The sequence below is a fragment of the Lissotriton vulgaris genome, chromosome 8 (genome assembly GCF_964263255.1).
Source record: "Lissotriton vulgaris chromosome 8, aLisVul1.2, whole genome shotgun sequence".
NCBI classification, from domain to species: Eukaryota; Metazoa; Chordata; class Amphibia; order Caudata; family Salamandridae; genus Lissotriton; species Lissotriton vulgaris.
This window is the reverse complement of record NC_141696.1, coordinates 845,368,162-845,392,848: the sequence shown is the minus strand read 5'-3', so window position 1 is coordinate 845,392,848 and position 24,687 is coordinate 845,368,162. Positions and strand designations below refer to the sequence as shown.

Below are 24,687 nucleotides of genomic sequence, written 5' to 3'. Positions count from 1 at the left end.
ATAGCAGATGCTATTACAACGCATGCTATTACAACGTAAGTATAGGTAAGTATATCTTTTTTTTAAATTATAAGTAATAAATATTTCATTAATTAAATTTATTTAAAGTAGTTTTTTTTACACTAAACCCTTAAAATACCCCTGTACCCAATAACCCAAACCTAGCCCTGAACCCTAAAAATACCCTAGCCCTGAAACCTAAAAGCACCCCTGTACCCCAAAACCCAAACCTAGCCCTGAAACCTAAAAATACCCCTGTACCCCAAAACCCATACCTAGCCCTGAAACCTAAAAATACCCCTGTACCCCATACCCAAACCTAGCCCTGAAACCTAAAAATACCCCTGTACCCCAAAACCCATACCTAGCCCTGAAACCAAAAAATACCCCTGTACCCCAAACGCCAAACCTAGCCCTGAAACCTAAAATATCCCTGTACCCCAAAATCCAAACCTAGTCCTGAAACCTAAAAATACCCCTGTACTCCAAAACCCATACCTTGCCCTGAAACCTAAAAATACACCTGTACCCCAAAACCCAAACCTAGCCCTGAAACCTAAAAATACCCCTGTACCCCAAAACCCAAACCTAGCCCTGAACCCTAAAAACACCCCTGTACCCCATAACCCATACCTAGACCTGAAACCTAAACATACCCTTGTACCCCAAAACCCTTACCTAGCCCTGAAACCTAAAAATACCCCTGTACCCCAAAACCCAAACCTGGCCCTGAACCCTAAAAATACCCTGTACCCCATAACCCAAATTAAATAAATGTTTAAAAAAAGATAAACTTACCTATACTTACATTGTAATGGCATGCGTTGTAATAGCATCTGCTATGTAATGTCATGCGTTGTAAAGGCATGCGTTGTAAAGGATCCTGCGTTGTAGTAGTTGCGTTGTAAAAGTAGTTCGTTGTAACAGTTGCGTTGTAACTGTTGTTTCCCGCATGATACATGTGGAAAAAAATACCACCTACCCTTTGCCGGAGTTTGGTCCATACATGGGCAGTCCAGTCTATGGGTATATGGTACATAATGGACTTACCTGTATATCACCGTAAACAGGGTCATATTCTTTGGGGTGAAGATGCTGCGGTGAAGGGGGACCTAGAGAAAGGGATCCCCATCATACTCTGATGGCAAAAAACAGGAAAGGGGTAGGTATGTGCCCCAAATCCTTCAATTAGGCCGACTTGATGCTTGGGGGCCCACCAACGCAGTCGGCTCGTCAGAAAGCCAACTGGTAATACTGACAGCGGTGAACTTCTCTGTACCAACCTATGGCAGCTGGCTTTCCCTGACCGCAGCCACAGTGATCTACGGTGGCCTTCAGATGGCTGGCGGTGTGAGCGGTTTGCAAGCAGTCTTTGCAAAAGCAATACAGCAGTCTCATAATATGGCAGTCAGACTGCCGAGGTCACAGTGGTTGGACCGAACCATGGGTACACTGGTTCTCAGAAAGTCAAACTGGTAATCAGGCCCTTAATGTACAAAGTATTTTCTGTGGGTGTATGCTGGCTTTTTATGTGCGTTTTCTTTACATGTTTATTTGTGTATTCCTTTATAAGTTACTTTGTGTGCATTTGGTACCTGAATGTCTGCTGGTCTGTGTGTTGTTTATGGGTGCATGGGTGTAAACTGTCTGTATACATGTTTTTATATCCAATGTTTGTATGGATGTAACTTTAATTGAGACTGTAAATGCTTAAATAGTAAACGTTTTTACTGGATTTCCAGATCCAATAAATGTTTGTGGGATAATTTTAGGTCTATATTCTGGACCAGCTGATCAGATTATCTGGGACGGCTCAATATATTTTCAACATCATAGTCTCACTCCTTTCCATAATGAATTCAAAAGCACAAAGCAGGAATCTGTAAAAAATCCCACTGGCTTAAATTAGCAATTGTAGCTCTGTAGCCTTTGCCACTTCAGCATTTACTGACATCGGTGTGTAAATGATTTAACACAAAAAAGAGTGAGCATACACAACATTTTACATGAACAACTGTAGTAAACTTTCAAATAATTACTTTTATTAGGAGGCCAATTCCCTAAGGTAAATCTCTGGGCAGAAATGTCTACATACTTAGATTTACCCCTACACACAGGCATTAGCCTGCAGTTCAGCAAATCTGAGCAGAAATGTACACTTAGCAGGAGGAGTATTTGTTCCCACTCATTTCGATAAGGAAAGTATGTATATCTTAAAATATAACTATAAAGTTACTGCAAATTACTTTTTGGATCTATTTTAGGTGTAAATCTGCAAAATATTGTTAATCGTCCTGTATGCTATGGAGAACTACGAAGTGAAAAGCATAGGAAAACAAATATCACCTTTGGAAAATAATACACACCTGACAAACATCAAAGCAGAAGTAAATAAAAAAGTAAATGATATTGCATCAACTTTTTTCCATAAAATGTTGAACTGGTGGAAAAAGTTATTACCACCGCAAATACTATTATGAAGTTATCTGGAAGGCTAGGACAATACCAGCACATGGGCAATGAATGCAAACTATTTCACAAAAATGTATGGCAACACTAAATGATATCTTCTTCCAGGGTTGGTTAAAAAAGAGTGAGGATTCATAAAGTTTATTGAGAGCACCAAAATAAGGACCGCACCCTGGACATTACCCTCTTCCCTTGTGCTTTGGAGATAAAGTGTGATATCAAGTGTCTGGTTATGTTCACAGTAGTGCTAGATGTGAGATGAGTCTTTTTTTCAAATTCATTAACAATGTGCATGTTTTCACATTTTTTGGGCATGCACATCTTTTATGTTTATTGTTTTATAGTATAGGTGTCTTCATTGTTGGCAGTTAAAAGACTATTACTTTATTTTATCCTATTTTTTGGATTTTCTTTTTTTCTTTTTTAATATTGTTTTAATATTTTTTCTTTTTTTTTAAATTGAAAAAGACCAAGTATTGACATAAATAAATACATTTCATCGAATCATATATCTTTGCTAAAAATCCATCCAGATTGAATAGTCCAAAGAGAAATAGTATTTTACAGAGGAGAGGAATTAAAACAGCAATTAAAACAAAAACAGAGGTCAAACAGCAGATTCATTACTCCCACTAGACTATATATCACCATCCCCTCGCTTGATCATGTCAGAATGATAACACATAGATTAACATAACATTGAGATTAAATAAGAGGAGTGACCCAGCCAGTAATTGGTTTCCAGATAGCCTGACCCCATTCCCTCATCATTCTACCCCTGCGTGAATAGAGAGCGGATTCGATATTATAGATCCCCAAAAGCCTTGCCAGCCACATCTGATAGGATGGGGGTACTGCATCTTTCCACCGGCAGCTAACAAAATCCAGAGAACAGCTACTTATATAAATATGAGAGTTTTGTTCTCCTTATTGAGGCCCAGGTTGCTGTCAGTTCCTATTATCATTAGGGTAGGGGATAGGTAGATCTTAAAACCTAGCAGCCCCTCCCCAAATATTTCAATCTCTCCCTTGATTGCAGTCAACTTGTCACAGTAATAAAACATATGTAGAAGATTAGCTGGAGCCTCATGGCATCTTGGGCATTTGTCATCTTGTCTTTTACCCCAATCATACAGTTTGGCAGGGGTAAAATGCAAATTAATAGTGTCTTGTAATGTTGGGCTTTCAAATTTGAAGACCGAAATACTCTATCGGCCAAGTGTAGAGATTTATATAGATCCACATCCGGATCAGCTAGTTTAGTTGCCCAGGTCATTTTGTTTTTTTCCAGGTCGTCATGTAGATTAGACACTAAATTACCATAGATCACTTTAATTTTACATCCACCTCTTAACAGGTAGTCGATCATGCTGATCTGACCTCCTGTAATAATCCGGGGCCTGATGTTTTTCAGCAGGCCAAAAATTTGGAGAAACTTAAAACCCTGACTTGATGGAATTCCAAATCTCTGCTGTATCTCTAAGAAGCTCAAGAGATTATCTCCTACATAGACGTCTCCTATTCTTTTGACCTCCTGTTGTTCCCATAATGTCCCCATCCTGTAGTTACTGATTTGTTGGAAGATGCTAGAATTCCATAAAGGTGTATAATAATTAATTTGAGGGATTACTAGCGTCTTTCAGATTCTTTTCCAGATTTCCCACAAACTATCAGAGACCTTGAAGCGCATCTTCTTATAATACCGCCTATTATTTTTACATAGCAGTAGTCCCAGAGCCTCTCTGCCCAGTAACATTTCATATATAGATGGTATTTCTTGATTATCATATCGAGTATAAGATATTTTCATCGCAGGCTTGAATAATATCGCCATCTGGCTCAGCAAGCAGGCCCACTGATAAAATCTAATATTAGGGAGTGCCAGACCACCCCTTTGTTGTGGGAGTGTTATAAATTTTAATGATCGTCTGACTTTACCGTACTGCCAGACAAAATTTATAAAAACTGTCTCGATTGTTTTTAACTTGGCTTCATTGATCAGATAGGGGATTGAGCGGAAGAGATACAATATCTTAGGCAGCATGGTCATTTTAAGTACATTTACTCTTCCTATTATGGAGATGTGCAGGGCATCTATCCTCTTGAGATCTGTATTTATTACTTTTATCAATGGATTAAAATTAGTTTTAACGATATTCGTTATTACGGAGATGATCCTGACTCCCAGATAAACTGCTGAGTCTTGATACCTCTGATCGAACCGTAGAATGTTTTCTGTACATATTATCTGGGTTTTACTTTCGTTTAATACCCTGAGCTACGACCAAACTCCTTAGCTATACCCGCTATCGCTACCATGGCTTTATCAGGTTCTGGGGTGGTGATAGCCAGGTCATCCGCATACGCTAGCAGCTTGGTTGCGTAACCATCACAAACCATTGGTTTGATTTCCAAGCAATCTAATAGATAACGTACCAGCGGATCTATATACATTGCAAAAATAATGGATGAACAGGGACACCCCTGGCGCATCCCCCTAGAGATACAGAATGGTTCAGAAGAGCCTCCATTTAATAGAATCCTAGCTTTCGGCTCGGAATACATCTCCTTGATTGCTCACGTAATTTTAGGTCCAAAGCCCCTTCGATCCAATATCCCCGACAGATATTTCCATGCAACACGGTCAAAGGCCTTTTCAGCATCGAGGAGGATCATGGCCATCCGTCCCCCAGTGGCAGCCTTAACATCAAACAATGAGATAGCACGTCTTATATGGTCCGTGGCCCCATGGCCTCGGATGAACCCATGCTGCCACGGCGAAACTAGACAACCAAGGACTCCCCCCAGCCTCTTGGCCAATACCTTTGCATACATCTTTGTGTCCGAGGTAATGAGGAATATTGGACGATAAGAGCCAGGTTTCTCCTTAGGTTTGCCCTTTTTATAGAATACAACAATGTTTGTTTCTTTCCATGAGTGCGGTATCTCCCCAGAAAGAATAATACCAATAAAAAGATCCAAAAATATGGGGGTGATCTCATTCTGCAAACTTTTGTACACTTCAAGGGGGATTCTATCTGGTCCTGAGGCCTTCCCTGGTGCCAACTCCTGCAATGCCTCGATCACCTCTATTATCCTCGTCAAGCCCCATTTTATCTACCGCTGCCAGCTGAGGACCATCATCTCTAAATTCTGAATCAGGGCAATTGAGTTGCATCTCTTTCGTATATAGCTTTTAATAGAAATTTCTAAACAATTCATAATATCTTCTGGCTCTGTATATTTCTGGGTTCCCTCTTCTATGTCAGTTATCACATTCCTAGTAAAACTCAGTCTTATTCTTAACGCTGAGAGTTTCCCTGCCTGTTCTCCTGTCTCATAGAGCCTAGCCTTGTGAGTCTGATAATCGTCTGCCTGTGTTATCCCCTTACATAACTCTGCTTTTATGGCCAAGATCTGCTGCCCACTCTCAGTAGCGTGATTGCCACAAATAATGTCCTTTATATGTCGTTCTTCACATTCAGCCAGTTGGGCAGTTAATTTCTCCTTATCCTGACGTTCTTTTTTTCTGAGTCAAGCAGCAAAACTTATAGTTTCTCCTCTAAGGGCAGCTTTGAATGCATCCCAGACACTATTTCTACTAGCACTATATTGGTTCAAATCATAATATTCTATTGACCATTTCCTTAAGTGCTCTACAAATAATGGATTGGCTAGCAGTTTTTTCTTGAAGGTCCAGCTAGAATGATTCCTAGCCGGGGTGCCAATATCATACAACAGGATTAGTGGGCTATGATCAGAGATGATTTTGGGTAGCTTTTTAATCCCAACCCTGTTCAATTCCGTAGATGTTATTAGAAAATAGTCCAATGTAGTATATCTTTTATAGGGACATGAAAAATAGGTGTACCCATCCCTATTAGGCTCCTTACTCCCCCAGACATCCACCAGCCCATGTGATTTCATTAACGAACTCAAGGCCCGAAACACCTTGGATTTGCGGCCGTCATAGACCGTGTTATTCATCAGATCAGCAGAGATATTTAAATCTCCACATAAGATGATCGGCTTTGGCCAGTTTGTTAATTCTAGCTCCAAAAAATTAAATACATCCGGGTCAACTTCGTTAGAGCCATAGATTGTACGAATTGTACATCCCATTTCAAGTTCTACCAGGGCCCATCTCCCTAATCCATCAGTCAGCTGGCACCTAGCCTTAACCCCGATAGATGTAGCCAGTATTGCCACACCTCTGATTGTAGATGTCTGCGAAGAGCAGGCCAAGAGATCATAGCCCCTCAAACCCAATAGATGTTTTTTTGACCATGGGAGATGGGTCTCTTGCAGACATATCATATCGATCTGATTTGACCTGACAAAATACCCCAGGCTTTGCCTCTTCCTCCAGTCATTCAGACCCCCTATATTTATTGTACACATTTTAATCATCTTTGTATTCTAATTCATTTCCTACTGATTCACCAAACCATCTCTGGGTTAAATCCAAACAGTGGACAAAAACAGCAGCGTCACTATGGACAAAAACAAAGGCATTACTATGTGTAAAGCATACCAGGAATTTTTCTTTTTCTTCTTTTTTACATTCCCTCCCAACCCCGTCAGTCCTCCCCCCTCCCCATCTCCTCACCCCCCACTCCCATCCCCTTACATCCCTTACTCTACTGAGGCGCTCAGACCTTGGTCTGGGCATATGGTGCACGCAGCAGCAGCAAGCTGGGAGCAAATAAATTCCTACTCTTAAATTCTCAAACCCCTAAAATCCCATTATGACCATTACTTCATGGTAAACGAGTCACCCAACTACTGTACCCTCCTACTCCCACCTCCTCCCTTGTCCCTTCCTCCATCGAAACGCTAAAATCCTGATGCGAGAAAGAAAACAAAAGAGAAATGGAAGATGGAGAAACAAGAAAAAATCACAACAAAACAGTGAGGCCCTTATTCCCAATACCCACTGGATCTCATTACTCCTTCAGCATGTCTCTCGTCACAATAGACTTATCTTACTTCTATACAGTGTCCAAATAGTCTTTAGCTTTAATCTCCGAAGAGAAATATCCGGTCTGTCCCTCATGAATTACTTTGAGTTGCGCCGGATTAATGAGGTAGACTTGGATATTCTTACTCTGGAATGGTTTTATCAGCTGCCTCAATCTCCAGCATCTCTCCACTGGCAGAAATCGGGACGGACGAAGAAAGAGATCCCCTCACTTGACCTCTTTGCTTCCGGCCTGGCTTTCTCGGCTATAGCCTGTCATAACAGGAAATTGCCCAGAAATATTAAAATTGCCCAGGGTTTGTCTCCTTCTTTAGCTTGAACTTGAGGTTTAAACGGAATGCGGCGGCCCTTTGGACCTCCGTCGCCCAGTTCCATTCACTCAGCTCAGGGAAGGCAGACTTAAAAAGATTAATTATGTATGATCTTGTGTCTTGCCCTTCAACCCCTTCAGGGATACCCAAGACCCTGAGGTTGTTCCTCCTCTGCCTGTTCTCGGATTCTCCCAACTTCCATTGGATGTCGCTAATTTGCGAGGTGTGCGAGTCGGCCTGGGCAAACGAGTTGGAAGCTTCTGCTTCCGTTGTAACAATTCTTTCCTCCAGGTTTAACACTCACTCCCCTACATTTACACATGCCTTGGAGAGTTTCCTGACTGTCCCTTGTATCTTCCTCATCGCTGCCTGAGCACTTTGGCTATCCTGACGCGTCTCCTCCCTATGAGAGAGGATAGCCTGATGTATCACTTCAAGGGTCGGTGGAGAACCATTGGTTTGGGGTTGGGGGATATCCGAACCTGGAGCTGACAATGGAGTACCAGAAGAATAATCCCATTTAAGGTCCTTCCCTCCATGTCTTTAGCCAGCAAATAATTTATGTTTTTTTTAGCCGTTATGGGGAGGTCCCCTTAATTTTCTTCTTCAAATTTAGAGTCTAAATTACTGGTAGCAGGAGAGGAGCTCTGATCTGACCATTCCCCCCATCTGAGAGTGAGAAAAAACAATCTCTAGGGTCTTTATCACCTTCATGCGCTTCTTTATCAGCGTGTCTTAGCTCTGTAGCCAGAGTTGCACTGTTCATACTGTTCCCTTCTTTTTCTATAACAAGCTGCTGCATTTCCTCATTATATATTGCTTCATTTTCCCCCAGCATCTAATTGGGTCTATCTTTATCTGCAGTCCCGGCACCATGTTGAGCACCAAATAGGGGGGCCGTTTTTTCCTTTGTGATATCATCACCATCACAGTTATCACCATTATTGCCATTCGCTACTAACTGCCCATGATCCCCATCTATGTCCAGGGCGTCTGTTCCCAGAGCTGTTGAAACTGATAGAGGCATCCCGGGAGAGTCAGGCATATTCGCGCACCCGCTCACCTCATGATCCTTTCCTTTCGGTGTTCCTTTCCCCGTCTGGGTCTGTGCTCGTGGCTCTTTGCCCCGAGTTAACATCTCCGCTATGGACGCAGGCTGTATTCGGGTCTTTGAAGTAGTGCTGCCTGTTGCGCATCTCGCCAAGCTGGGCGAGGGAGCCTGCCCGGGATCAGTCATCGTCCGCTCTTGTTGCTCTGTGGCTGAGGCAGCCAATGCTTCGCAACGATTCCTGTGAGCCGCGGCGGCACCCTTCACTTCAGCTGGGTTTGCCGCGTTCTTCTGTGCCATTCTTTCTCTGCACTGCGAGCTCCCGGCAGCCAGGTGAGTCAGCCACCTAAGGTAACGCAGAACTGCCCGCTCAATCAGCTGATGTCCGATACTCCACCGGATCAGCCAGGGCATGTTACAAGCACTTCATAACACCAGCCTAAGGAGGGGGGGAGATTTTAGTCCGCCTCAGCTCAGCTCACGGATGACTCGCGTATTTAGAAGTTAGGAGTTTCTCACAGCAATTTGCCCCATATCTCGCTGCTGCCGCTAGCAACCTCTACATGGTCGCCATCTTGCCTCTGTCCCGCCCATAGGGTCAATTCAAGTGAGACTACACAGTTGTTTTAACATTTTTTCAATGTAATGTATATGGGTTAATGCAACGTTCTACGTAAAATAACAATATTTCTTATATGTATCTTTCATTTTTGTAATTGCAGTATTTGGCCTGGCAGTGTTATTTTCTGTCTTTGTTGTTTTATAGTGATTCCCTTGCAATATCTCTGGGTGGGTCAGTATGCTGTGTAACTTTCTCCAACACTTGGCTGGAATAGATCGAATCCTATCTGTGCACTAGTACAGTTGTGTTTTGCAATTGCACACCCCTTCCTATGTCCCTTCCTAATGTATCCTTTCCTTCTCCCAATTTGTTGTAGATATTCCCATTTGTTGACCCTTGCACTTTTCCAGTCACACAGGGAGAATGAGCTATGTGAAGCTCTATGCCCTCTCAGAGGACAACCCCACACAGAATAGACAGGATTAGATATATTTACATACCTTAGTGAAGTGCATTTATGAATAGGTGAAATAGTGCCACAAAGTGGCAGCTGCTTGCAATCTGGAGTGGTGAGGCAGTGGGCGTGAAACAAAAATAAAGAACCACAGACAAAAAAAGAAATTAAAAAGTATAAAGCATTAATTACCTATAGCTGCAACCTGTTAACTTGCCCCTCCCCCGGTCCTCGACTCGGGCTGTTGCACATTGCGCAGGCTCCCAGATGCCAATTCTGACGCTGGTCTCATGCTGGGAATACCATTACTCAGCATGAAAGAAGCACTGGGATTGGTGTGAGTGGGATGGTTTGGCACCCAAACAGGGCCTGGGAGCCTGTGCCTTTTCTCCACCCGGCTGTGCAACACAGCTTGGATTAGAGAAGTGCTAAATGCTCATGCTAGTTTGGCTGCCCTAAGATGGCTGGCAAACCTGACTTGCACACCTAGCAGTGCCCATGACTCGCCGTCCATACTGTTTTCATCAGATTGTATGGCCCTGCCGCCTGATGATGGCTCACTGGCAGCCTGCAGGTCGGGTAGAAAATATAATGATAATACAATTGTTTGATTATCATTTCATTTTTCATGTGTTTAAACCAGCTGCCACACAACAGTGGGACGATGCTCCTCCACCATAACAGAGGATTCGACCCTGTAAGACTACTACTTCAGGTGATAATAAATTCACTTTTGTGAAGTGCTTCTATATTTTTAATTCAGTTGTACTGCAAAGCCTGATTTGGTAAAGTCTTGGATCTTAATGGTTTTACCTTCCACATTACTCATCTCAGTTTCTAGGAGCTTTAATCCCACACATGTGCAGAGTAACCTTTCCATCCCATCGGCACTGGCATGCAGACCCTCAGCAATTGCGGCAGAGGACAGGGGAGCACCAGACTCCTGCAGCAGGTCAAACACACCCAGTTCACAGGCAGTGAACATTGCCTAAGGGTAAAAAAGCAATAGATTAAAATTGTCAAGTAGCAAACATTAATACAATTCATGTGAATTGACTTGTTAACAAGCACAGACCTTGCACACTGCAAATTACTGTTATGCGTAATGGGATTGCTAAAGTGAATAATTCAGGTTATTTCCAAAGCTGAATTTTGCAAACCTGAAATAAAAGTAAAATAGTAATATGCCAACTCAGAAACACTTGTCCATTCCATCTTCCTGAGTACTCTGGGTGTACTAAATGGTGACACACCATGCTCTATAAAGCTACCTAATATAATAAATAAAAAATATAAATGTTGCCTCATCACATCTGAAGTTTTTACCATAAGACACAATCACTTGAAGGTTTAGTTATGAATAGAAATTATATTTAATTAAGTAGAATGAAATGAATTTCAGTCATGAAGTGCATTTGTTGATGAATGTATACTATGATGATTCTGGCAGCAATAGTTTATTTTCATTACTCTTTGTTCATCACTGTATTAATGCATCTTTCCAGATCTAATGGTGTGCCAGCAGCAAGAACTAATATTAGGTCATTCAGGAGTGAGCTTTAGATTTGTCTCTATATTATTTCATCCAAATATAGCACAAAGGGAGAATTTCTGTGACAAATGGATTGCCATTTCCTTTTATTTTCAGTTAGTCTTAGGTTGAAAAATGCTTTTGTTAGGCTCACTGCTGACATACAGACTATAGTCAACAGCAAACCACTTCCTCTCAAGTTACAGATCCTTAAAGAAACATTACTGCCTTAGCAAAGGTTTGAACAGGTATTACTGTATTATATTGGAAAATACTTAAATATCACACTGCTCTAGTTAATGCCACAGTAAATTGCATTGTAGAGACTAGTGAAAAATCCTTTCGACTGACCATAGTGAATGTAACTATCAATGCAGGGCATATTCACTAACCTCTGCTGTGCACCTTAGCCCTACATTTATTTATTGGACCTGCATGACAGGTTACATGTGAATTCTCCCAGCAGATCAGATTAAGAGATTATTTACAAGCCCCTTGTGCATCCAGTGCATCACTTTTAATATTTTAATATGGGAAAAAAGTGATGCACCGGTGCTGCAAGGGGCTTGTAAATAATATGAGTGCGTGTATATATGTGTGTGTATATATATATATATATATATATATATATATATATATATATATATATATATATATATATATATATTCAAAGAACTCCGTTTCCTTTCTGAAGTTTTGCAGAAAAACGAACACAGACCCAATGCGGGTAATTTGTAGAATCTTTAATGTGCTCTACACAATCTCTGCCATGACGCGTTTCGGGCCCTGTGAGCCCTTGATCACATAACGTTGTTTTACAAGCCCCACCCCTTAAAAAGTGCAAATACAGGTCATCTGATCATAGGGCCTACGGACATAAACAACAGACTTCCGCCTAATTCCAGCATAACTTTTCAGAAAGGTTTATATTAATTGCAGTTTAAAATACTTTAAATAAGATCCCATCTTTATAATCACCATTTCAATCTATTCACGAATACCACCGAGTTAATTTAAGCTATACCATCTTGTAATATGTGCAACATTCCGCAGATTAATAAATAAATAAATACATAAATAAGTAAATTAATCTGTATAAAGAGGCATCTATGTACACATCATTATAAATCCAAATATACCAATTTATAAATTTAAATTATTCATGATTCTGTGCAAATCTGCTTGTCAATGTGCAAAATAATGCTAATGTGGTGCAAAATCCGCAAAATTACAGGTATCTTTGATCTGAAGCAATTGGCTATCTGACCTACATACTCCCGATCATCCACTGCACATGGTCTGTCACCATTTTATTATTTCCTATTTTTGCCGCCCTCCAAGTACAGTGATTTAAATATATTTTCTTGAATGAATTATTGGTGACAAGATCCTGCCCCAGTGGGCTCCATTCATATTTCTGGAATCACTGCGTCCCAACTGCCCCTCTAATTTGATCTCTTAATACTGTGCAGCCCTCTAAGTGAAAGAAAAAGAAGACAAAAAATCAATGTGTGGGTCATGTAAATAATATTTAAATGTCCAAATCCTTCTTTTATATGCAATTTTACATTTTAATGATTCATTCCCTTAGATTAGGCACATCCTATAGCAATCTCGTATTCTTAATGTCACAGTGACGTATGGTGTGCCCAGACCCCTAGAGACACCTGTACATATCTTCGCTCGCATTTAACCCATTGGGTGTCTTGGAGTCTCGCTCGAGTATATACTGTGTTTCTAACAACCTCAACTGCACCTCCAGGTCACCCCCTCTATGCAACTGCGGGACCATGTCTACAGGAAAACAGCGAAGACAGTGCAAATCATTACTATGGCAAGAATTGATGTGCCTGGCCACCGGGATGGCTCGCATGTGCTGGAGTATGCGTTTGTGGACGTGCAACTTGGTACTGCCCACATATTGCAGGCCACATGCACACTCCAGCACATATACAACAAAGTCAGATTTACAAGTACATTTTTTACAGATGGGCACTGGCTCATCACTAAAGGGGGTGGTGTAAAACGTTCTATTCTTCCCCAGTTTACAAGCCTTACACGTGGCACATTTGATAAAACCTTTAGTGGTTTGTAACCAGGAGTTATTGCTGGACACTTCCGGACTGCTCTTTACGAGCATGTCACTCATTGAACGTGCTCGGCTGAATGTTATTGCCGGAGCTTTGGAAAGGGTCCTGCCAATGATCGGGTCTCCCTGAACAATCACCTAGTTCTTGCGAATAATGGCACGTAATTGTTTATGCTGCCAACTATATGAGGTGATGAGTCTTGGTTGATCTAAAACCGATTTGGCAATGGTCGGTCTTATCGGTATGTCTTCCCTCTGGGTCAAATGATCTTAGTTTTGATTAGCTTTGGCTATAGCTTTGTCTACCACTGCCCCTGAATACCCTCTAGTTAGAAATCTCTCTCTACTTCTCATTTCGGCCTGTCTGCACTCTTTATTCATACTGCAGATTCGTCTGATTCTTAGCATCTCCCCGTAGGGGATGCTGCGGGCCAGATGACCCAGTTGGTGACTCGTGGCATGCAATATTTCAGTTTTAATTTTTTTTTCAAAAAACGTTTTTGCAGTTTTCAGAAAAATATATAATGTTATTTGAGTAAAATATTCATAAATAAACACTTAAAAAACAATTATTACACTTAAAAATTAGCATTTAAAAAAACCTTTGAAATTCACTGAAAAAACCATAGGTTTCAGAGACAATATAGTTAGAAATTAGCATTTAAAAAGCTTTGAAATTCACTGAAAAAAATCATAGGTTTCAGAGATGTTATAGTTAAAAATTAGCATTTAAAAAACCTTAGAAATTCACAGAAAAATCATAGGTTTCAGGGGTGTTATAGTTAGCTGGACATTTCACTCGTACAAAACCATCGAAATTCCTCCGTTACAGTTAGTTCTGCTAACTACAACTCGCGCACCCACAATGCACTGCTGATGTCATATATTACATCATTCATGAAATGGTCAGTGACATCACTGATGACATCACTGATGGCATCTCAAATGACATCACTGATGACATCATCCATGTGACAATCTGATACACCTCATCATACACTAGTATAAACTTTCATTACTCACTGTAAAATACGGATTGCCATATTTGAAACCATGACACACCAATACCAGTTACTACGTACCCACTCACTGATTCCTAAGTCTACACACACAACTACCCATTCAACAACAGAATCACTTATACATGCAGTCACTAATTAACCAGACACTATCAAATGCACGTATACACACATATAGATACTGACACATCATCAGTCACCTTAGTCTGTTATGCAGTCATCCTACTCACTCATGAAAAAAAATAATCACACTTACATTTACTCACTTACACAATTACACACACAACACCTCATTTATTCAAACACATAGTAACTCATAGTTAATATGTTAAAAAAATATCCATTACAATCATACACTCATTCTAATAGTTACTCGCTATTTTTTCTTTCTGCTGCACTAATCATAATTTCTATGGCAAAATGAAGCCCCTCATTTTGTTCCTTTGCAAAATAAATATTTTAATTGTTACCACTTTATTCCCATAAAGATTGTTTCAGATGTTCCATACTTTAGTCCTAAGTAAGACTGTTAGCGCTCTAGTTATTCTTTAGAACACGCTGGGACATTCTGTCATTGGGCTATATTTGGGCTACATCTGGGTGATATTTGTGCTACATTTGGCCTCTTTTGTCTCTGGTGGCCATCTTGGTAGACTTATTTGTTATGAAGTTTTTTAATTTCCTCATTTACTGCAGTCTCCTCAGTAGGAAATACTTTCATTGTTTTACTTTGGTTCCATCAATACGGTACGCGTACGGGTAAGCTCATATAGATATATATGTGTTTTTGAAGTTAATTTTCATACAAACCACTGGAGTAATTTTCACCAAATCTAGCAAAGGCACTTCTGCGTACCAGTTCCTACAATTTTGCTAAGTTTGGTGTAATTCCGTTCAGCGGTTCGGGCTGTAGCCTTGTCAGAACGTCCTATGGAAATTAACATGGGAAAAACACATTTTGGGACCCCCCTTTTTTCTCAGCCCCCACTTCAGGAATCCCCCCGAAACTTTCAGGGAAGGAGCGTAGCGGAGCTGGCCAAAATTTTTGAAAATTACACGCAAATTTCTCAACCGACGCCAAAGTTATTCCCAATAGAATGTTGCCGATTTCCTATGGTAGCTAGGTCCTAACTATATATACCTACTGGCTATCGCCAGTAGGTAATATATATAAATACACATACATATATATAAATGCATGTGAAGAAGGAGTAATTTTACTCCGAAACGCGTAGGACGTTGTGTTCTGATTAAACTGCACCGAAAACCGAGGCCAAGGCTCCAGTGTTGTTTCTTTCCGTTTACCAACGGAGGGATCACGTTGGTGAGACTGTGTTTATATACTTATATATATATATATATATATATATATATATATATATATATATATATATATACATACATAACGCTCCAATTCCTCCTTCGTATCCAAAAGAAGACACCAGCACTCGAGGGGTACTTTCTAGCGTGCAGGTTTATTCTTCACAGGCACTCTCCACAGACGCGTTTCGGCGTGTTGCCTTCGTCAGTGTGGTAACAGTGATTTACATTTTTAGGTGGATTAAATATGACATTTTCGCTTTCTTCCTCTATACATAGAGATAGACAGAGGACAACCCCACTATAGTCGCTCTGGGCGCCATCTTGGAATGTCAATATGTACAACCTAGGAATGATCACAGATTGTGCAATAGAGCCCATGAATGGGCGAATCCATACATACAGTGGGTATAAACATAAATCATATGTTTCTGGTGTAAACAAATAAAATAAAATAAAGCCGTGGATCGGCTAGGGTCCTCTATCTAATGTGGTCACATAATAGTCCACCAATATCTGCAGGCATTCAACTTCTCATGTTACCGTATAGGTCGCAAAACAGTACAACTCACATTGCTGAATATCCGTTCATCAACATTGTTATATAAGTGAGAGTTCCAAAATCCTTAGGACACAACATTATTCAATTCTTTTACATGTGTTGGTTCTAAGCCAAGGAGGAAACTCTAGGGGAATGATCAAGGTCCATTCTACATGATGTTGGGCCACGATTTAGTGAGTATGCAGATTATGCGACGATGGTAAACAAAAAATATATGTTCGATAAACAGTTATAAATACCTTTGCAGAACAAACAAACAAGTACTCCAGTGAACATCAAATTCTACATCACATTACAGCTATATTGGAAATCATATACAGGCTATCTGGTCACCCAAAGTTCTTGCTACTATGCTTCCCTGCTGATTCTTACAGATGGGGAAGTAACTTGGACGCTACCTGGCCTTAACGGTACTATGTAATCCTATTTTCCCAGGTGAAAAGCCATCTCCTCCCCCGCATTCAAGCCCCTGGGATACTTTGTAGAGAGATCTATGATGAACCTTGATTCAAGTCTACGGAGTCGTCTAAGGCGATCTCCGCCCCTCACGTTGGGTAGTATGGTATCAAGACCGTAATATTGTAACAGTTTCCGGTCTCGTTCATGGACCTCCGCGAAGTGGCGGGCCACTGGGTAGCTGGGGTCTGCTTTGTCAATGGCTCTCAAGTGCTCCATAACCCTTAGTTTCAGTTCTTTAATGGTGCTGCCTATGTAGCGGAGGCCACACGGGCAGTGTAAACAGTAAACAGCGTATTGTGTACTGCAAGTGATGAATTTTCTAATTGGCATGCTCCTTCCTGTATCTGGGATAGTGTACGAGAGAACCCTCTTACTACTCGCACAGGCTTTACACCTCCCACAAGGGAAAAACCCTTTCTGGTCTTTTAAGGTATTTACCCTGGGGGGGGGTTCCAGATGGCTACTGACAAGCATCCAAAACACATACAGTAAAGGGGACCCATGGGCAGTTTAATGACCAGCTCCGAATACAAGCCCAACTAACAGTATTCACAACAGAGTATCCGAGGGTCAGTAGTGAGACAGGCTAGTTGTAAAAGACAGAACAGGTGTAGCGCTCCCACTGGCCATATGACTACGGGGCAAATGCTATAAAATATGCCAGATCAAGATCAGTATCTGGTCTCTGGCTCCCATCAGTCACCACTCGGAACCGCCCTTCATCATTTGGGGCCCGAGGACCAACACTGTACCAGATCTTGGTATATTAACAGAAAGAAGTGATCTTCCTGTTTATCTGTAAGTGTTGGTGTTATGGTTGAAACCATATGTGTTGGTGAAGTAACTGATAGGGTTGGAGAGAAGTCTAATGTGCAGTGCAAGAAAAAACCAGAAAAAGAATGAGGGTGAATAAAATTGGTTTAAGGAGCAGAAATTAATTTAATGAGGTATAACTCCTAGCACCAATATTAAAAAATAGCTCAGACAGGGTGAATTTATAACCTGTCTAGTGGTGTGACGTGGTCGACATGTTTCAGCAAACACGGCTATTAGCCTTGCTTTCTTCAGGACCTATTAATTACAGCTACTGCAAACAAAGAAACCCAACGTGATAAATAAGTAAAAGGTAAAATGTAGTGTAGGAACGACACAGAAAAGTCACCTGAACCTCCAGGTTGTGTCTGTTCCAGACCTCTTCATACACTCAGCGGTGGGCTGAAATAAAAAGCATGGCGTGAGCTAATCCCCCCATACCTGTCTTCAACAAACCTGTCTAATATACCTCGTGCAATTTATCCACATAGGTGTAGTCCATAACTTGGACTCTGAACAGGCACACTGACCAAGTTTTAGTAAAAACGTGAAAATTGAAGCATTTCAAGTCTCACAGGGTACCCCTTACCTGATTAGTAAGAAGTATACACCTCACCTCGCCTGGCTGCGGCTCAGGACTGGTGAAGCACCGCTCTAAAAAAGGGGTGAATAAATTCAAAAATCATTCACCGTGTCGTGCCTGGAATTGATCAATGTGAGCACTAGTCATAGCTAAATGTTAGCAAGTAATGTGTAGTGGTAGAGATGTCATAACCGTTTTTACATAGAATGTATCCAATGTTGCATATTATCTGTAGTTGCAAGACCCAATTACCAAGTGTGCTATGCCAGGTAGTAGGGTTGGAATGACAGCTTGAACACAGAGTGTATTAATTGTTATCCTAGGTATTAAGACTCAATTGCCAAATGCGCTTATGTCAGGACGTGGGACCCTCAGAAGTCCATAATTCTACGAGCAACACTGCGTGCCCCGTGGACAAAATGACTGTAGAGGCGTGGGAAAACGAGGACCCAAAGAACCCGTTAGTAATGGCATGCCTTTTTACAAAACTGCGTGCTGAGGCTCTAAAAATGCACGCTGTTGCCCAGGAAGCGTTCCGCGCACTCACCTGTCCGTCGGTACTTCCTAGCGGCATCTGTGCCGTCTGGGGAGGTACCGGCGGTGTGTTTACAAAGTGATTATATAGCGTGTGCCCTCATTGGTCCATTGCGCTCACGTGACGCGCCAAACAGAGCGTCACGCGTCCGTGATGAAACGGAGCACCTGATAGGGGCAGCGTCCCGGCTAGGTAACCAATAGCGAACCTAGTCGAGGACAACAATAACATTGAGCTTAATCCCTCGGTACTGGAAGTAAGTTAAATAGCTCAAAACGGAGCGCAGCATTTAACATAACTAGATTACAAGGATATCCACAGTAGCGAGGACCTTGATCTAAATTGGATTATAAAGAGGATCATGACAATATCAGAGTTCGCACCATAAACGGCATAGCAGGCAAAAGGAGAAGTTTAAAAATTGTGGCGCAGTCACCCCGGGGTTATATCTGTGGGATGAGACAGGTATCATATTAGCCTCAAATAAATGGTCCACTGGCCTAGAGTTGTATATACTGACAAGCATGTCACCCACAGACATTGCTTTACTGAATGTAACTAATGGATTAGGGGGAAGGTCATCCTTTAATACAATGTCTGTTTGCAGAATATGCCAGTTTTTTTAAGCATTCTTTTCAGGTCATTTGCTCCGGTGGAATAAGGGGTGATCATCCTAAATTTATTGATGTTAGTGGTTCTGTTTTTATCACGGCCTGATCCATCTGGTCTGGCAGTGAGTAAACTTCCTCTTGGTATCTTTTTTACCCTTCTCAATGTGTCATACAGTAGGTCTTCGCCATAGCCCCTTACCTTGAAGCAGGATACACATTCATAGGCAGCCGCCTCGAAATCCTAATCTTTGGAACAATTCCTACGAATTCTCAATAGCTCTCCGTAGGGAATGCTATTGATAAGTTGTGGTGGGTGACTGCTGCTGGCAAAGAGTGTTGAATTGCCAGCAGTCTCTTTCCTGAATAGGCTCGTGTGTAGGTGCCCATCTTCAACAAACACCTTCAGGTCTAAGTACTCCGCTGCCACCGGACTAATAGATCCTGAAAAGTGTAAGTTGAGGTTGTTGTTATTGAGCAACTTGATGTACTTGTTAGCTGTTGCAACGCTGCCGTTCCACACGATGAAAAGATCATCGATGTAACTATGCCAACATACGGTAGCGCCTACCTCCTGCCCAACCTTGCAGCTCCTGGGTACCTGCTCCTCCCACCAGCCCACGAAAAGGTTTGCGTAGCTGGGAGCGAAGCAGGTACCCATCGCCGTCCCTGACTTCTGTAGGTACAGTTGTTCTTCAAACAGGAATACATTATGGGTTAAGCAGAATTCAACAAATTACAATATCATCAGATTATGTCTGGCGAAGCGCACCTGGCGCTGTTCTAGAGCATGTCTCATTGCTTTCAAACCCTTTTGGTGTTCAATGACTGTATATAGGCTTGTGATGTCAAGCACCACAAGCAAATATCCTGGATTCCACTTCAAGTCTTTGATTTTCATCAGGAAATCCTTTGTGTCCCTGACGTGCGATTTCAGGTTTAGCACCAAAGGGAAAAGGATATTGTCTACAAAGCGCGACATGTTCTCTGTCAAGCTGCCGATTGAAGACATAATGGGGCGTCCAGGTGGACTCTCTTTGCTCTTGTGCAGCTTAGGGAGATGGTAAAAGGTGGGAATCATGGACAGTTATTGCGTAGGAATAAATGTTCATCTTTACCCAGCATCTGTAGATCGTACCATTTTTTGATAAGAGTATCATACTCTTTGATGCTCTGTTGGTACGTGTTCATGGTACACTTGGTGTAAAAGTTATCATCGGAAAGCTGTCTCAATGCCTCGGTCTTGTAATAGTCCCTACTCATTAAAACAACATTCCCACCTTTATCAGAAGGTTTTACCATGATGTTATTGTCTTTCTTTAGGTTCATTAATGCCTCATATTGCTGTTCAGTGATGTTGAAGTTGTGACTGGTATGGTTAGACTTGCGGTATCTCATGAGGTCATTTATCATAGCTTCGCTAAACGCATCCACAGCATCCCACGGAGACTGAGGAACAAATACGGAAGGAGATTTGAAATTGCTCTCCTCCCTCTCTTGGTCGATCCCTCGCATCTCTGCCCTTTGAGCAGTATCCAAGTGTTGTACATCTAGTGTCTCTTCTCCGTTTTACTTTGGTTCCATCAATACGGTACGCGTACGGGTAAGCTCATATAGATATATATGTGTTTTTGAAGTTAATTTTCATACAAACCACTGGAGTAATTTTCACCAAATATAGCAAAGGCACTTCTGCGTACCAGTTCCTACAATTTTGCTAAGTTTGGTGTAATTCCGTTCAGCGGTTCGGGCTGTAGCCTTGTCAGAACGTCCTATGGAAATTAACATGGGAAAAACACATTTTGGGACCCCCCTTTTTTCTCAGACCCCACTTCAGGAATCCCCCCGAAACTTTCAGGGAAGGAGCGCAGCGGAGCTGGCCAAAAATTTTTGAAAATTACACGCAAATTCCTCAACCGACGCCAAAGTTATTCCCAATAGAATGTTGCGGATTTCCTATGGTAGCTAGGTCCTAACTATATATACCTACTGGCTATCGCCAGTAGGTAATATATATAAATACACATACATATATATAAATGCATGTGAAGACGGAGTAATTTTACTCCGAAACGCGAAGGACGTTGTGTTCTGATTAAACTGCACCGAAAACCGAGGCCAAGGTTCCAGTGTTGTTTCTTTCCGTTTACCAACGGAGGGATCACATTGGTGAGACTGTGTTAATATACTTATATATATATATACATATATATATATATATATATATATATATATATATATATATACATATATATATATTTATTACCTACTGGCTATCGCCAGTAGGTATATATAGTTAGAATTTTCAGAAATCCCATAGGGAATTAATCCTATGTCTAATAACTTTGGCGTTTGTAGACGGAATCGGCTGAAATTTTCAGGAAAATGGCACATTTTGTTTCTGAGCAGCCCCTGAAAATTTGGTGGGGTTTCGTCAAGGGGGGGCTGAGAAAAAAGGGGGGTCCCAAAACGCGTTTTTTACATTGAGTTTTCCATAGGGCGGTTGGACTCACTTTTAGCTCGAACGGCTGAATGGATTTGCACGAAACTTGGCAAAATTGTAGGGACTGTTAGCCTGATGTGCCTTTGCTAGGTCTCAATATATGTGCTTCAGTGGATTTTGAGAAATTAACGTTTAAATCAAGATATATATCTGTAACAGCGCTCCGGGCAGCGATCCGGTTCGCTTACTTTTCGCGTTTCGGAACTTTGCGCGCAGAAAGCTGATTGGCTCTCCGGTGTCTGTCAACATTCTAAACAGTCCGGAGCGGCCGCCATCTTGTCTCTCGGTAGGATCGAGAGAGCAGAAGAGGTGAAAAACGAAAGGGGAATTTAATGAAAGGGGGCAAGGTATCCCCCTCTTGACCCCCTAGGAATGTTGTTGGGGTTATTAAAGGGTCCCGTGGGGAAAAGAAAAAAAAAATTTTCACGGTAGAAGCGCTTCACGGGCCGCGAACTGGGCCGCAAACTGGTAGCGAAACGGGAATTCGCCATTTTGTGCTTCGTTAAATAAATTATTAGGTATAAGGGGGTGGGGGAGACGTATCCTAATCCCCTATGTTTCCTGAGGGTGGCTGAGGAGGCTGATATATGTTGATACATCTCTTCCAGCGGCTGTGCGTGAGCTTTTTTTTTTTTTTTGCTGCGTGACAGTCCGGAGCGGCCGCCATCTTGTCTCTCGGTAGGATCGAGAGAGAAGAAGAGGTGAAAAACGAAAGGGGAATTTAATGAAAGGGGGCAAGGTATCCCCCTCTTGACCCCCTAGGAATGTTGTTGGGGTTATTAAAGGGTCCCGTGGGGAAAAGAAAAAAAAAATGATTTTTCACGGTAGAAGCGCTTCACGGGCCGCGAACTGGGCCGCAAACTGGTAGCGAAACGGGAATTCGCCATTTTGTGCTTCGTTTTAATTGTTTAGAGACAAAAATTATCGCCGCACATCGGCCACAATGCATGAATATCGTTGAAAAGTCAGCGATATTCATGCATTATCCAGCAAATGCTCTTAGCCGTGTTATCCACCTTCCATTGGATAACATGGTTAAAAACTGCTCTGTGCGTGAGCTTTTTTTTTTTTTTTTTTTTTTTTTTTTTGCTGCGTGACGTTTGTTAACGTTCGATTCGATGGAAATCAGGAAGTGTTGACCACCATTTTGTCACTGCGAGTAAATATTTTGTTATAAATGAATCCTTATTGAAAAACATTGTCTGCGCCATCTTGCCTTTTTGTCCAATGCCACAATTTTGTCGTGCACGGCAGCCATTTTAGATGCCTTGACCAGGCCCACTCTCTGCACGCCGCCGATCCTCAGCATGGCTCCCCACCCTCGCAAGCATCTCCCCCACGCACTGGTCATCCCCGCTCTCTCTTTCATGCATGGGCCATATACTTCCCCCCCATCTGCGCTGCTCTTCTCTGAGAATCACACCCTGTGCCCTCCCGACACCTCTCTTTCACCCTATTCACTACCGCACCCTCTGACACTCCTCTTCCTCTGTGTCCGATTGTCCAGGCCGGACCTAGGCTATCACCTACCCCTGCGGATGTAGTTTATGGCCCCAGCTGTAGAGAATTCAGACATGCCAACCCTCCCGATTCAGGCGTGTGACTACTGATTTCAGTGCTAGTCTCCCGCCTCCCGATTTCTGCAAGCAAAAACCCGGGGGCATATTACGAACAACTAGCGATAATTTTTGTCTCTAACTTGTTTAGAGACAAAAATTATCGCCGCACATCGGCGATTTTTATCGCAGATAAACCTTGCTATTATCGCAGAAAAGTCAGCGATATTCATGTATTATCGAGCAAATGCTCTTAGCCATGTTATCCACCTCCCATTGGATAACATGGCTAAGAACTGCTCAGGGCAGGTGTTAGATTTTGGAGATATTCAAGCGCGAATATCTCCAAAAGTTGGTAATAGAAGATAGCGATGTTAGGGACTGTTTCCAGTCGCTAACATCTTGGCACGCCACTTTGCATGTCATTAGTGATAAGTATCACTGACATGCAAAGCGGGGCCCAAGATGGTCGCTATCTCCTTTTAGCTGTCACTAACTGGTGTTAGCGACAGCTTGGTAATAGGGAGATATTTTTATCTCCGCTTTCTTGGCTTTTAAAGCCAAAAAAGCGGAGATAAACCCCCTTGATAATATGCCCCACGATTCCTTGGGGGTTTCAGCTGACAGGGCTTGGTATTGTGTTACATGGTAATTTTTCCAGGAAACGTCAGAGGGTCGATGCAGGGGTTCTAGAAGAGGTGATAAACCATTTAAGCCTCATGAACAAGCGCATGGTCTTTTAAAGATTTGTGAAGTATTCGGGGCGGCGGTGTGTGTGTGTCCTCTTTCAGGAGCGGGCGGGGGGGGGGGGCACTGCCAGCAACTTGCCAGGTCAGGTAGTGTTCAACACGTGCATCACCCTTTCTCTGCCTGCTATTGCGCTCCATGCTTCGGAAAGGTAAGAAAAAGAACGTGCATTTGAGTTTGAAATGTCCGATCCTGCAGCAGCACACTTCCAAAGCCCACACATGACAATAACCCGATTCAAGGCCCCATTCACCCGTTTTAAAAAAAATAGATAACACTCCAACAAAGTAAGATTATAAAACTTTATTAACTATTAACTATAACGAACGGAACAAAAACTAAAAACATTTAAACATTTTTCAACACAAAAAGCAACAATGGTTAGAAGCTGTCTTTTGTGCAAATAGTCCCAAGGCAGCACAACGTGCAGAGTTCTGGACGGCACCCAGGTGATGTCGCCTTGGTGCCGCACTGGTTTTGGGATCCTACAATGCAGCACAGAAAAACAGCGTGGGGCGTCCCGGGTGGTGCGGGGGG

At 42.0% G+C, this 24,687-nt stretch overlaps 1 protein-coding gene across 2 annotated transcripts in view; it reads right to left on the bottom strand.

Moving 5' to 3' along the window:
- LOC147698087 (acetylserotonin O-methyltransferase-like) overlaps positions 1-24,687 on the bottom strand; it is an 828,469-nt gene that overhangs the window by 706,881 nt on the left and 96,901 nt on the right. For both annotated transcript variants that reach the window (XM_086934762.1, XM_086934763.1), the window contains exon 2: positions 10,639-10,813. In XM_086934762.1, coding sequence (XP_086790888.1) covers positions 10,639-10,813 — 175 coding nt within the window. The remainder of the gene's footprint in view (positions 1-10,638; positions 10,814-24,687) is intronic.